The 14,057-nt window shown below is 39.8% G+C and overlaps 1 protein-coding gene across 8 annotated transcripts in view; it reads right to left on the bottom strand.

The window, feature by feature from the left end:
• Positions 1-14,057, bottom strand: part of LOC124171921 (IQ motif and SEC7 domain-containing protein 2) — a 251,094-nt gene that overhangs the window by 11,318 nt on the left and 225,719 nt on the right. For 7 of the 8 annotated variants that reach the window (XR_006868012.1, XM_046551339.1, XM_046551342.1 and 4 more), the window contains 3 exons: positions 6,029-6,211; positions 4,070-4,430; positions 1,473-1,910 (listed from right to left, as the gene is read on the bottom strand). Coding sequence is in view for 7 of the 8 variants with exons in the window: in XM_046551339.1 (XP_046407295.1) it covers positions 1,473-1,910; positions 4,070-4,430; positions 6,029-6,211 (982 nt within the window). In the remaining variant the exon portion in view is untranslated. The remainder of the gene's footprint in view (positions 1-1,472; positions 1,911-4,069; positions 4,431-6,028; positions 6,212-14,057) is intronic. The other variant, XM_046551345.1, reaches the window with a different exon arrangement.

The raw sequence follows: 14,057 nt of genomic DNA on the forward strand, positions 1-14,057 counted from the left end.
TTAGAAAGTATTTTATTTGAGGAAATGGATGCATTGACCTCATGCCATAACTAAAAGTTTTCAAAAATATAATATTGAAAAGACAAAGTGAAATTTCATGATTGAAAAACTGAAAAAAAAGCTAAATTAATTTCTTCCAATTGCTTCACTAATGAATTGTGGCAATGCTATCTTTTAGAATAGTACCTTTAGTATACTGTAGTTAGACCATCATTATAAGATTCTTTCCTATGGTTCATATAACTTTATCTAATTACAGAGTGAACGTAAGTATGCAAAAAGGATAATCTTATTCAGATGCATATGCTTGATGCACACCTATGTTGCCATGTTGTCTTTCTATACTGCCTAACCTATGGCCTAAGGCTTTGGGGCATGCAAGTAAACAGAAGCTCTGCTTACGTTACAACAGAAAGCAGTGAGGATAATAACCACCTCTGGCACCCAAGATCACTGTTGTCCACTATTTTGCAAGCTAAAATTGATGATAGTATTTAACCCATGCATTTGAACTGCCTACTTTGTATTAGATAGAGTTAGTATAAATTAACATTATGACTCCATATTCATGACCATAACACCGAGACCAAAAATAACGTTAAATTTCCAGGGTTGACTGAAAAAAACAACTTCAGTCAATTTGCCTGAAAAGTTAATCAATATTTTCACATTTGGCAGGCCAGACTACCTGCAAGAGGGTTAGAGATATAATAAAGGGCTGATTCAATTAAAACTTCTAGAATGAGTGCATCAAACTTATACATGAAGGTAAATTGTAATATTATTTGATTCTATTACAGTATAAATATATTAATAATGCATTTATTAATTTAAGCACTAACAAAAATTCAAGGGAACTCTTCAACACCAAAAAAGAGATTTCAGAATGAGATATCGTCTGGCCAGGAATAAATCAGTGTTTATACGCTACCATCATAATCAGATATTCTAGAGTTAATCATGTTAAGGGCCTTTCATTTCACTCGAGAAATAATTGAGGAAGCTTGTATCTACAGAGTCCTTAAAAAAAATATTCACAGACTCAAAACTGTTTGGCATTCAGCAAAAAAGGGTTCTGCACTACGCCACTTAGTTTTACAGCCATAGCTTCAATTATTCATTAAAAGTAGCATAATAATTACATAGCTTTCAATTACAGGGGGAAGCATTTCAATTATTTTCCTGAAATATTATATTATAACCTCATTACATCACCACTCAGGCATTAAAATCATGCTTCTCAACATTTCCATTATCAAAACCACAATAGATCAATAAACTGCATTCCTATGAGGTTCCACAACACTTGGGACCATCAAACACCACCCAATAGCTCCAAAAATATAGTGGACAAATAAATGTATTTCTTTGTCCTTCCTCTCATTTTTATTGCTGTCCATGTCCATCTCCTCCATGTCTGTGGACAGAATGACAATGGAAAGCTCTAAAATTCATGTCTGAACAATTCTTACCCTTCGATCCTCCATGAAAGCTTCTTTGGCAGCATAGTAATGGGTTGTGTCGCAATACGAGCCTGGTGCTCCACGAAGCCATGCATGCCGGTTATAGTGAGAGCATGGTGCAGGACCCCCTTGCACATAGTACCCGCACGCTTCCTCAAACTGGCTGTACGAGGGCGTGTCTGAGAGGTCTCCACCCTCTGCATCCAGCGATCGCATGGCGCCACTTCCTCCCACGCCAGCCGATTGGCTGCGTGGCAGTTGCCCCTGGGTTGGAGGGGGTGGGCCGTGGGGGGATGGTCCTCTCGAAAGTCCCCCTCCCCTCTCGTCTTCCCCTCGGCCACTCACCGGCTGTGTCGGGGCGCTGCGACGCTCACGCATTGAAAGTGAGCGCACAGGCCGTGGGGGGCGTTGGTGGTGGTGCTGAGCTCTCGGCATAACTGACTCCACCTATGTTTTTCATCATCTTATTAATTTCCAAAGCTGAAAAAAGCCTGCGGCCTTCTAATGATGCCATATCAATGCATCAGTTCTCTCTTTTCACACTCAACCAACATATAATGCAACGTCTTTGGGTAAAGATCTAAACAATAAATCTTTTACACTTGACGACAGCAAAGCAGTAACATCATATAGAAGCTAAAAGATACATGAGCCAATGAGGTTATGTCTTATAGGGACCAACAGTGGATAACAATCCAATGGACTCAATGCTACAGACCAGATGAAGAATTATTGAGAATTATAAACTTTCTGAAGTGTGGTGAAACAATTTTGTGCCAAAACATATTAAAAAGGCATCAATAAATTGAAACAGGACATTAACTCAACCATGTACATTATTCTTATTTAAGGCAAATAAGAAAAACATTATACAGGGTCTGAGATCAACTGTATTCAAATTATGAATAATTACCTACTGCTGTGTTCATATGAGTAAGCAGCTAATGATTACAGAGGCAAATTGCTTTTCTTGTAATGAAAATATTAACCAGAGAATCCAATTCAATATTATATTATTCCAGCAATAATAATAAACCCCACAATCTGAACTAAGTTAATAATTGGGTTTGTTAAGAACCCACAATAGAGGCAAAAAAAAAAGATTTCAGTCTAAGAGGAAATAGCTTATTATTCACTCATCAAAGTACTTCATAGGCCATTTTTCTTTCCTTTATCATTTTCTACTAATAATTTGACACTTTGGAAGCTACTGGGGATAAATAAAAACTTAGTATGTAACCATGAATATTCATACATGAATAAATACAATTCAAATTCAATTTTGAAATATTACGCACATGTTACATTAGAATGCTTACGTACAATAATGCCAAGTAACGGATGCATATGATAGCATCAACAAATGTCTTTCTAGCACAAAAAAGAGTAGATTTATGACAGATAATAATGATACATATGAATGATTTATCATCACATCAATCAAATATTTTAATTTAATTCCTCTCTAAATTACCAGGGCAAAACTCTACTGGAAGTCCATGGAGAAAAGACCTAATTAAATATCTTACAGATTCCTTGGGGTAAAGAAGGCATATTTTGATTGTGAAGTGACCAATTTTGTGAGTGATTGAAGAAAATGGGCATTTTGAACCAAAATATGCATGGAGAAGATATGTTCCACTGCACATTCAAAATTATAAATCAATATGTATGCAAAAGGGTCATGATTGCTGCACTCAATAACAACCAATTATTTTCCTAAACCAAAACATATCTTCATAAATTCCAGTATATTTTAATGCCATTTCATTCAAAAAATGGATACCAATGGGAGAATATACAATGCTTCCAGCAAAATTATAAAACTCCAGCAAGTGAAATTACCACATGGAAAGCTAAGCACAATTTTTATTTCCATTTGATATGCGTTCACTTTTCTCTCTCAATTTTCATGAATTATTCAACATAATGCAACATAAGCAGACAGTTTTTTAAAACAATAGTTACTCATTAAAATGCTGTATTTTATACAACAAGTTTATGAATATCTTAAATATATTTAAATATGAATGTCTTGAAGGTCACAACTTCAGGCATGCTCTAAGCACTTAATTTCATAACAAATGATGGGTCAACACCACATTTTTAACACCACTGTCTCATTAGATTTACTATCAATAATAGTGAATCGATGGGCTAATCAACTACCCGCTCAATCAGTCAGGGAATTACGTAATTTGCAGCTAAAGTGAACACTTAGGGACCGTGAATAACATAGGGGACATTTACAAAGACATGAAACAAATACATTGACACGGCTAAATGACGTGATTTGCAGTCTCCCATAACAGAACCTTTTCCCCATTCATTAACGGGGATCAATACAACAAGAGATGAACAAGTGCAAGACTAAAACAGAACATGGACTGGCAGGAACAGCCAAAAAGCAGAGGCCATTTACACTGATAGGGAGTAAGGACACAAAATGTATGATTCAAATGAAGAGAACGATAAAACAACTAAGCTTGAGCCACCTCACACAAAATGAAAATAAAATGAAAACTGATGGCAGCAACAAAGAGCTCCAGCAAACACACGAGCACATGAACGTATGGTAAAAATGTAATGCAATTCCGGAGACGTACCTGAGCTGCTTGGTGCTGGTCACAGTTGTCCTGCATTTCTTTGCACATGGCCACAAAGTTGTTTGGAATGACCACCTCTTGGTCCATAGACGCACCACATTGCTCACAGGATGTTATTTGGCGGTGCTGATGCTGCCACTCCACTGGAGTGGGTATTGGACCCTCATTACCCATTTGGAAGCGACGGCTTAGCCTCTTCTCAGCTTTTGCCATCGCTGTGATAGCAGCAAACTTTTTAACCAAAGTATACCGACGGAATGCTCTCTGAATTGTTAAAGCAGCAGTCCTAGCCCTCACCCCTCCATACTTGCGTTCGAGCATTTCTATTTGCTTGTCTAATAAATCTTGTGAAAGTTCATACCTGCCAACAACAAATCAAACCATCAATAAAGAGAAACATGATTTCAATAAGAACATTGCTTAATATTCTTTCACTATTTCATAACTCAAACGAAAAAGATTGTATTTTGGGATTGCTGTGTATCAATAGAAACTGAGCACATTAGTTCATGATATATTTCTGGATGAATAATTCATTTAGCAAAAATTACCTCCAATATAAATTTTAAGGAGGGATAGAAAAGTACGGGACATGAGCTAAGCATGCAACACCTACAATTAGCTTGGAATGGAGGACACAAACTCTCCTGTTATATGATGGAAGAATAAGAAGGGAAGGTGCCATTACCCCAGTTCATTTATTAATGGCTCCCTTCTGTATTTTAAATTCCAAAATCTCCTACTCATTAATTCCCATCAATAAGGGTTATTGCCTCATCTATAAATGGATTACATCTCCCTATTTCCCCAGGATAAAGTTGTAAGCGAAATCAGATTCTTAGCTCACACAATTTTCAATCTAATGGACCTCCATCAGTGGCGCCGACTCCATGGGGCTTGAGGGGGCCCGAGCCCCCTCAAAAATTCCTTATGGGTGTGAGGAAAATTTTCCCTGGAGTGTCCAGATATCGAGATTCGAGTTATCAGGCTTTTGACGTTAATCACAATACCCTTGTAAAATGCTTAAAAAACTTAAAACTCACTACTTATAAAATTTCCCGGGGCAAGATCCCCGTTTGAGCCCCCCCAATATTTTTTATAAGTCGGCGTCCCAGACCTCCATAGATTGCATAGTACACATAACACCAATTATGTATATTAATTTTGATCAACTGAGAGTGTGCACATATAACTTATTCATAATATAGTAATTAAAAATGTTGAAAATTCAACTTTTCTAACTTTCAATTAAAAAAGGAAGAGGGAGATTCACCAATAATACTCTCAAAACACTGCAGCCAAACTAAATTTTGAGTGCTCTGAGGCATTGCATCCCATACTAAACTATAATATGGTGTGTTGTCTCCACAAAAATACCTTTTATCAATTACAGAAGTTCTGGACAGTAAAAAACTGAGCATGTACAGGTATCAATCTTCACTTCTGTCACACAAAATGAGTTTCTGGAAAGAGTTGAAAAGGAGCTTTCACAGCTTTTGAAAGACTATCTGAGTTTGCCAACGCAAATTGATGCATGACTTTTAGCATGATGTATTCCATGCTTACATAAGATACTGTAAGTTAGATGAAAATTTTATGTCATTGCATTTTAAATCCTATCACAGGATAAGGATTACGTGAAATAAGGGGAAACAACAGTAGGTAATAATATTGACGTTCAAAATCTCCCTAAACATATTACAAGCACACCTCAGATTTATTTTTTTATGCTCAACTGAAATGGTCATGCTTTGTGAAGGCAATAACTACTGACCAAATATATCTCATGACCGCCTACCTACGATACAAAGTTTAATTTAGCCACAAAAGAATTTTCTGCATGACAATCATTATCAAATATGTTGCATATTAACAACCTATGGCCAGAAAACTCATATGTGACAGATTATAATCACACAACGCAAAAATTGACTTTATGAAATTTCTTGGTGTACTCACGCATTCTGAACTCGGGAACGCTTGATAACATCCCCGTTGCGGGTTGATCCCTTTTTGTGGATCCCCATGTTGGCATTTGGGTTGGCTGGCATTCGCGCACCTCCCATAGCCATGCATTCTCCAATGGCAAGGGAGGGAGGGGGACCAGGTCCACATGGTGGCTTGTCCAACTTGTGAGGAGAACTGCAATGAACACAAAACATTTGGATTAAGGATAGTTTCGATGCAGGAAAAATACTAATTATCACTTAACAAATGTAAAAATGAAAAATGGCCCCCTTGGGTGAATGCAATCATTGGTTACAAAACAGAGGAATTAAAACAATACATATATCAGCATACATGGCCCGCAGTGTATGTAACAGAGTATGACATGAGGATTGAACTGAACTAAATCTTTTGGCTCAAGGGGGGATTGGGTCGACATGGTGGATAGAATGCAAACTTCCCACCCTGTGGGCCCAGGTTCGCTTCCGGGCAGTAGCAGAGAGTTTCCAGAAACTGTCCTATCCTTGCTTGGGTGCTTTGTGGAGGGCACTTCAAGTAGAGTTCGGGTGTGCCGCGAGTACTTATTCGGTTTGTTGCACGACATTTCGTGGCCGTTGCTCGTCTCTTTTCTTGGGGAATAAGGGCAGTTTTCAACTTATTTATTTCATTACAAACTACTTTATTATTGGTCATCAAATTCTCTGCCAAAGGTTTATGGCGGTCAATTTTTTGCCGATAATAGCTCGAAAAATGGGTAGATTCGAGAAACGGACGTAGACAAGTCTTTTTTTTTTTAACTCCAGTACAATATGCAACAAAAAAACTTGGAGAACAATCCCACTTTAGTAAATGCAATATCACGATGGGTCACCCTGAAATCTAATCCGACGCGGATATTAACCCTTCCGAGACTGTGCCTAGAAAACTTATGCCAACGGCTGTTGTATTTTAGTCTTTCCTTTCATTCAACACCAGCGCTTTTTTAAAATGATATAATATCTTGTTTTGCATTATTTATTTATTTTGTACATTTTATATAATTTATTTTGTTTAATATAACTGTAGGCTACATTTAGACTTTTACAACTAAGTTACCCCACCAGTGAATATTGAAGTTTTCAAACACACTTTTAAAAGTTAAAAAAAAATATTCGTCGCCTAAATAAGGACAAAGTGGTTGAGCTCAAATACAAAAATATATCAAAGGGATAAAATAAATAATAATAAAATTATACAATACTAACATAATTTGGGGTAACTGAGTTACCCCGCACAGTCACGAAAGGGTTGAGAACAGAGTGCCAGTATAATAATAATAATAATAAATTATTTACTCCTACATCTTGTTTTTACATCTGAATACAAAAATAACAAGAGAAGGAGCTTTAGGTGGTCTTCAAGGTCATAGGACCAGAATTGAGCCACCAATTAATAACAAAATGCATGCCAATAAAAAAATAATAATGCAATAAACGATACATGAGTGTTTATCGCGCCGTTTGGACGAATTTTCGCACCGTTAGCGTTGAACACCTACTCTGTCCAATAAGATTACGAACTGGGTCACCAGAGGTTCCAAGAGACGCATCTGGGGGTCGGCGGGGCACTATTGGGCGGAAGTAACGGCGACACGAAATATTACGGGGTCACTCCATCCAGAAGTGGCCTTACTCAATGGTGAACATTTCTAGCAGACGCACTCGACGACGAATTCATCACTAACTATAAGGAGCCACGAGTGAAGATTGGCCTCGTTAAATTAATTTATTTCAAGTATCTCGTTCAGACCTTGTTATGTGAACACCACGTTTGAACCGTGGCCTAGCGCTGTGTACCGCAGGCAGTGCCCACGAGGACATTCTCGTTTCGTTTCAATAATAATTTCAAATATCAGCGTATTCTGTGCTAACTGCACGGTTGTACCTCACTCGATGATGACGGTCAATCCTTACGTCAATACGTTATGCTAAGTTGATTCCATGAAGTCACGCTCGAAACAACGCATTATAAGGAAAGCAATTTTTATTGGCCATTGTATTCAATATACATTTTGGGCAGTGACACCATGGCAAAATTAGCAGTGCCGGAACGCACTTTCCATAACATTTTTTTAGGAGCGAAATATTACTCTGTCTCTTTTTTATTACAAGTTATAATTTAAATTTTATTACAAAATTTTTTGTATCGGTTACGAATGTTTATATTAGAAATTTGGAGGCAAAGAAATTGATAAAAGTGTTGTTTGACTATTCTGTCATTTGTTTGCCAGTGTCGGAACGGCGTTCCGGCAAAATGACACCACTGATGTTGGGGTACGCTTCGTAGAAAGCAAGATCATTTACTATACTCGTCCACATCTGAAACTCTTCTCTTAGGCACAAAATTGCATTCTTCAGCTCCATCTGTACCATCAATCCATTAAAAACCAGGGCCAACCGGAGTCAATAGGGGGGCCTGGAGAAGTTTGGGGAAAATTTCCCCCTTTATTCATTCATGGTACTGTAAAGTTAAGACTACAGAAGAATGTGAGTTTTTACGGTGAATGACTTGTATAAATTCTTCTCGGGTTTCCAACCGGTTTAGGGTCTGCATGTTGTAGGCCGACGTTTAGTTCGAAGACTTCCCCAACATCTTCAGGGCTGATATTTTATCATTCACACCGACATCGGCTGCATCAGCCTTGAAGATGTTGGGAAAGTCTCCCAACTAAACGTCGGCCTACAAAATGCAGATTCCAACCCGGTCGGAAACCAGAGAAGAATTCACTTAAGATTATTGGTAAACAGCATCCCTCCATTGCAGAAAATTTTCTATGGTTTCCCACCGGTTGATGTCGTCCATGTCTCCCGACGTTTCGATCCGCAACTTGCTCATCATCATCAGGGGATCTTCCATGGAAGTCAGGGGTCATGGACGACATCAACCGGGGGAAAACCCGAGAAACTTTTCCGAAACTGATGCGCCGGGAAAGCCTAAGATCATACAGCATCCCTCCATTTTCCCCTTTCCAACCAAGTCCCTACGGTTCCCAATATTCTTCTTCCCGGGGTCCAAATTTATCTGCGCCAAGTATATCTCTTGGTCTTCCTCGGGGGGCTTTCAATTCAATTTTACCCTCCATTTTATTTCTCAACAACCCTTACACCACCTTTATCCCACGTTTTGAGGGCCCCCTTGCAGGTGGGCACCCTGACCCCTTCGACCCTCACTGAACCAGTTCTTCCTTCCTCCTCCATTCCCGTTTCCCTCCATCATACGACTAGTGCATCCCCAACCACTCCACTACGCGTTTCTGACACAGCGTATTCGAAATCTACCCTGATATTTAGATATCTTTGAATGTAACAATGCTTCAACGGGAGTTAATTATAAAAATGATAAAATGCATCACAAAACTTCAGTACGGCAATCGGATTAGATCATTAGGGCATTTAACCCTACGACCAATGAAAAGCGCCGGTTCATGATCCACTTCGTTTGAGGCAAAGTGGGATGGGTAGCTTCAAAGAGATTTTCACTTTTAAATATTGTAATGTGGCTCATTTTTGTATGAGCACCTGTGTCCTAATGAAACACGTTTTCATGCTTTTAATAAATAAATTCGTTTCTGTACCGTATTGAAAAGAAATGACGCACGATATACTACTACGGACAAAGTTCATGGGAATGTGTAAGCTCATCCGCAAGTGAAAAATGCGGAAAACCGTATTCCGAAATAAATTTTCTGAATTATAAACTAAAAATTGTATTCTCACTGACAGTAACATGTCGCACATTTCGCGAATTATTTCTCAAATTCATCTCTAAACCGGTTTTATCCGTTATTCGCTATCATTGTCACATGAATTAGAAAGCTAAACTTGTCGTCAGACGTCGGTTTGCAGATTTTAAGAACAAGTATCGCTATAGTAATCAAGTTGCGCTCTTTAAATATATTATTTAAAACATAATATCGATAACCGCAGTCAACAAAAGCTCAAGATACTGTATACAGAACTAATTTCCTCAGCAATTTAATGAATGTAAATGTTGACAAAATCTTTCCGCATTGTCAGTAAATCAATCAAAACTTATCGATGTTGACCCAATCATCTGGTGTAAACAAAGCGGCCATATTTGTTTGGTAAGGAGTCCCTCCGGTATCTCACTCCACTTCACCCAAACCAGCATCTAAGGTCTCCACCGATTGGCTGACTTTTTAACGACCAATTGATGCCGAAATCGGAACCTCTTTAGGTCACCACCTGAAATGCACGTAACTTCAATCAGGGGCGGATTAAGGTCGTTGTTTTTGGAGGGTTCATCTCTTTCTGCTGCTCCTCGGTGGTATGCAATACCTTCATGTTACATCGAGTCTGCAATCTGATATGCATAGACATGTTTCTTTTAGACATTTATAATTTCTTTTACTTATATATTCTATTAAAGGTTAAATAAAATCTTCCATTGGAGAGCTACCTTTAATATTGCCATTTTTCGATTTTTCTAGAAATTACAGGAGAGGGGCAACCGCCGTTCCCCCCTAAATCTACCACTGACTGAACTCGTGATGATAAACATTGGATGTAAAATTGTTCATCTCCTCACTCAAGGGGAATAGCCACCCTATCCCACCTATTCCACAGTCCTTAAAATACAAACGTGCGCTAAAGCGCAAATTTCTCGTCCAAATTTGATTAAAAGGGGCTACATTATAATTAGAAAAATGACTTCGTGAGATTAGACGAGATTACCTAATTGAAAATTGAAAGTTACGACCAAGGTATTGGATACTTGATGGATAAATAAATTAAACTTTAGGAGTAAATAAAAATTGAGGAACATAACCAAGTTATCATTTTGCATTTAGGCTTTTAAAGACAAAATTTTCATTCGAATAATTAGAGAGAAATGTTTACATTTTCATCCAATAGCAGAGAAGCTTAGTCCTTTCGAGTCTTCAACTCTCGATATTTTGATATAAGTAAAGTCTAGTCCAACATTACATCATTCCCCTTATGAATCACCAGCCATCATGATTATCCTATGATACATGAACCCTAAATAAACAAGGTCAGCCTCAAAACGCGCATATGTGTATTAGCACGAATTGTGACGTGACACTGCCCTACTTTCATGCCTTGGCCTTGCTTTGTTCTCCGCACTGCTTTTTTTAAACTACTCTCCTGGCGATCAGGGAAGCGTGCGGGTTTTCACCTTGAACTGGCACGTACATTACATTCCGACAGTTGGACCAATCCATACCACACAAGAGATCTTCTGCAGCCGAATAACCGCCTCACACCTTAAAGTCGGACGCACCTTCGTACATATAACCGTCACGCCAACAACTATCGGGATCGAATCGCGAAAGCCCCGCGGCGGCACTTATAAGAACTCGTTTTCGAGGCTCAGCTCCATTCGGGAGGAGAATCAGCGTCATCTGTCGGGCCGCGGCGGGCGCCGATTACATTTCGTCCTCAAACGCAACAAGGTCGCGCTCTTGAGCAGTTTGGCAACACTCGCGGCGCTCCAGCTGCCCTCTCGCGGCTGCTTTCAACGCTCCGATGCAATTCCCGCGCCTCAGTCAACATCACGTCCCATCCACCACGTGGGCACGCCCTGCCCCGTGGCACTTACCACCTCCCGGGAGCAGAGAGATGCCAAATCCCGCACAATGATCCCAGCAAAAGGTCGAGTTCAAATAGAGGAGGGGGGAGCGTTAGTAAACAAACGTGAAGTTACCCCAAAATTGAGGCGTAAGCAAAGAAGAAAGAGGCGTGACATTGCAGAATAAAAAGTATCATCAAAACAATAATTAAGTAGGGCAACTAATATGCTTGAGTGAAAATGTCAAAAGATGTTTTGGAAAATCCGAATTCCAACTTAACTTGGCAATAAAATATTCAACTGCAATTACCATTTAGATATTCCTGTTGGCAAATTTCGCCATTGCATGAATGCGCACATATTTTTGGTTAATATGCGTAATATATTTTTGAACGTTTGGTGCTCATGCGAAGATCCTCTCGCATGCTGCAATGTTGCTGATTGGTCATCCCCTGCCAAAAACACTAGAGGTGGCTCGCAGGGTGTAATGTAGGTATAGATGTCTTAGGAAATTTTCATTATTACCATTATTGTGGGAAACTAAACGCTCGCGGTAATCATCAATCTTACCAGTCACAATCAATTTTTTTTGCTGACACAATGATTTAGGCTGTCATCCATTTTTAAGGAATGACTCCTAAGGAGAATTTGATTCCAAGGGACCAATACACTTTAATCAAACCCTTATTACAATCAGGCATTCACCAGGAACAGTATTGATATTATATACAGATTAAACGAGGATATGTCATCAATAAAATGCGGGATAAATTATACGACTAGCGGACAGAATATGGTCTTCAGGAGTCATTTTCTTAGTATCACATGTTATTCATCCAGATAGTACAAATGGAACTATGAAGCGGTATAATCAAACTAATGGCATGAAATATGTAGAAGAAAAAGTATCCGATGCGTTCCATCCCGGAGAGACTCGAACCCACGACCTTCAGCGCAGCAAGCGAGGATCTCAACCACGCTGCTACTGAGGCCAACTAATCTACCATTAAAGGTTAGGTTTCAATGGGAGCAGAAAGGCCAGTCTTAGCCTTCACACCCGAGGACCTCCGTATTTCACAGCTCAGATCGAAAAACGACATATCTCCCTTCATTCAATTCGTTAAACCTTTTACTTTCCCATCCAAACACTCCGTAACTCAATACATCGCCCTCTATCATCGTCACATGCTTTCATTTGCCCTTCAGTCATCGAATATCAATTAGTAAAGGGGAGGTAGCGATGTTCCGCAGAGAAAACATAGGCGCTGACCAAGGTTACGCCGCATTATATCATCAACAGGTATTCTTTTGACGCTGATCGACCCAATATATTTAGTCAACATAAAATATTTTCCTCTGATAAAACTATTGCTCTCATCATTACCTAATAACAATTACCATGAAAAAACTTTCGATGCCCATTTAAGGTTCGAAAAGCAATGATTGAAACGAACACGAGATAAACATCGTCCAGAATAGTATGTGACAAAAAAACTAAAACCAAAAGGCACTGCGAGCGAAAGACACTAACGCACTCAAAAAGACTGACACTAGATTTCACGTTTCAAAGGCCTCAACCTTGCGTTCACAGTACCTTTTCGTTACTCCTTCACTTCTCTCATTTACCTTGCATTTCTCTCTTCCCGCACCACTTTAATAACTTGGCTTTTAGGACTCTTCTAAATCCATTATTTACACGGTAACGGAAACATTCCTATGCAGTCTACACGACTCATCGCACAAACTACTAGTAGCTGGCACACCATCCTTAATACCGCTGTCATCTCGGCCGACATGGGCTCCTCTGTTATTGATGCTCACGAATTTCGGCCCCACCTCGGAGCACCGGGCCACCGGCCGGGACCTCTCCGATGCCGTGACTCGGCGCGCGCAGGATGGGCCTTCCGGGGGAGGAAGGGACCTAGAAGGAAGGGGAGGGATTGCCTGAACAGCTGTTCTTCCGGCGGCACTGGAAGGACCTCCTTCCCCCACTCCCAGAGGCGCATCCCAGGGGCGGCTCGGGCGATCCCGGGATCTCGCGATGGGTCCATGCACGTGCCCCCCATCCTCCCTTTACCCCCGTCAAGCAACTGGTGCACTCCACGACGGAGCACTACATCACCCAATGAGCTGGCGGCCCCGAAATCGAACAATGCCCGCTCCCGGTCTTCCTTTTCACTTCCTATGAGGGAGTTTCGTTCGGTGCACTTCCTATCATAATGCATGGGTCCCATATAATACGGCTAACTGAAAAAGTCTTTTTACAGGAACTCGTCACACACCGCTGGAGTGAGATTAAGGTCGTTGTTTTGGAGGGGTGGGGGACCAGCAACTTCCGCGGTGCAGTAGCATGCAGTACATCTAATCGATAATGCTTCAGCTGAGGCGAGTGGATTTAAGATTTTCTTCAATTATCGATAAACGTTATTTCTTGAGGTGGTGAACTAAAAAC

This window comes from Ischnura elegans, chromosome X (assembly GCF_921293095.1).
Source record: "Ischnura elegans chromosome X, ioIscEleg1.1, whole genome shotgun sequence".
NCBI lineage: Eukaryota > Metazoa > Arthropoda > Insecta > Odonata > Coenagrionidae > Ischnura > Ischnura elegans.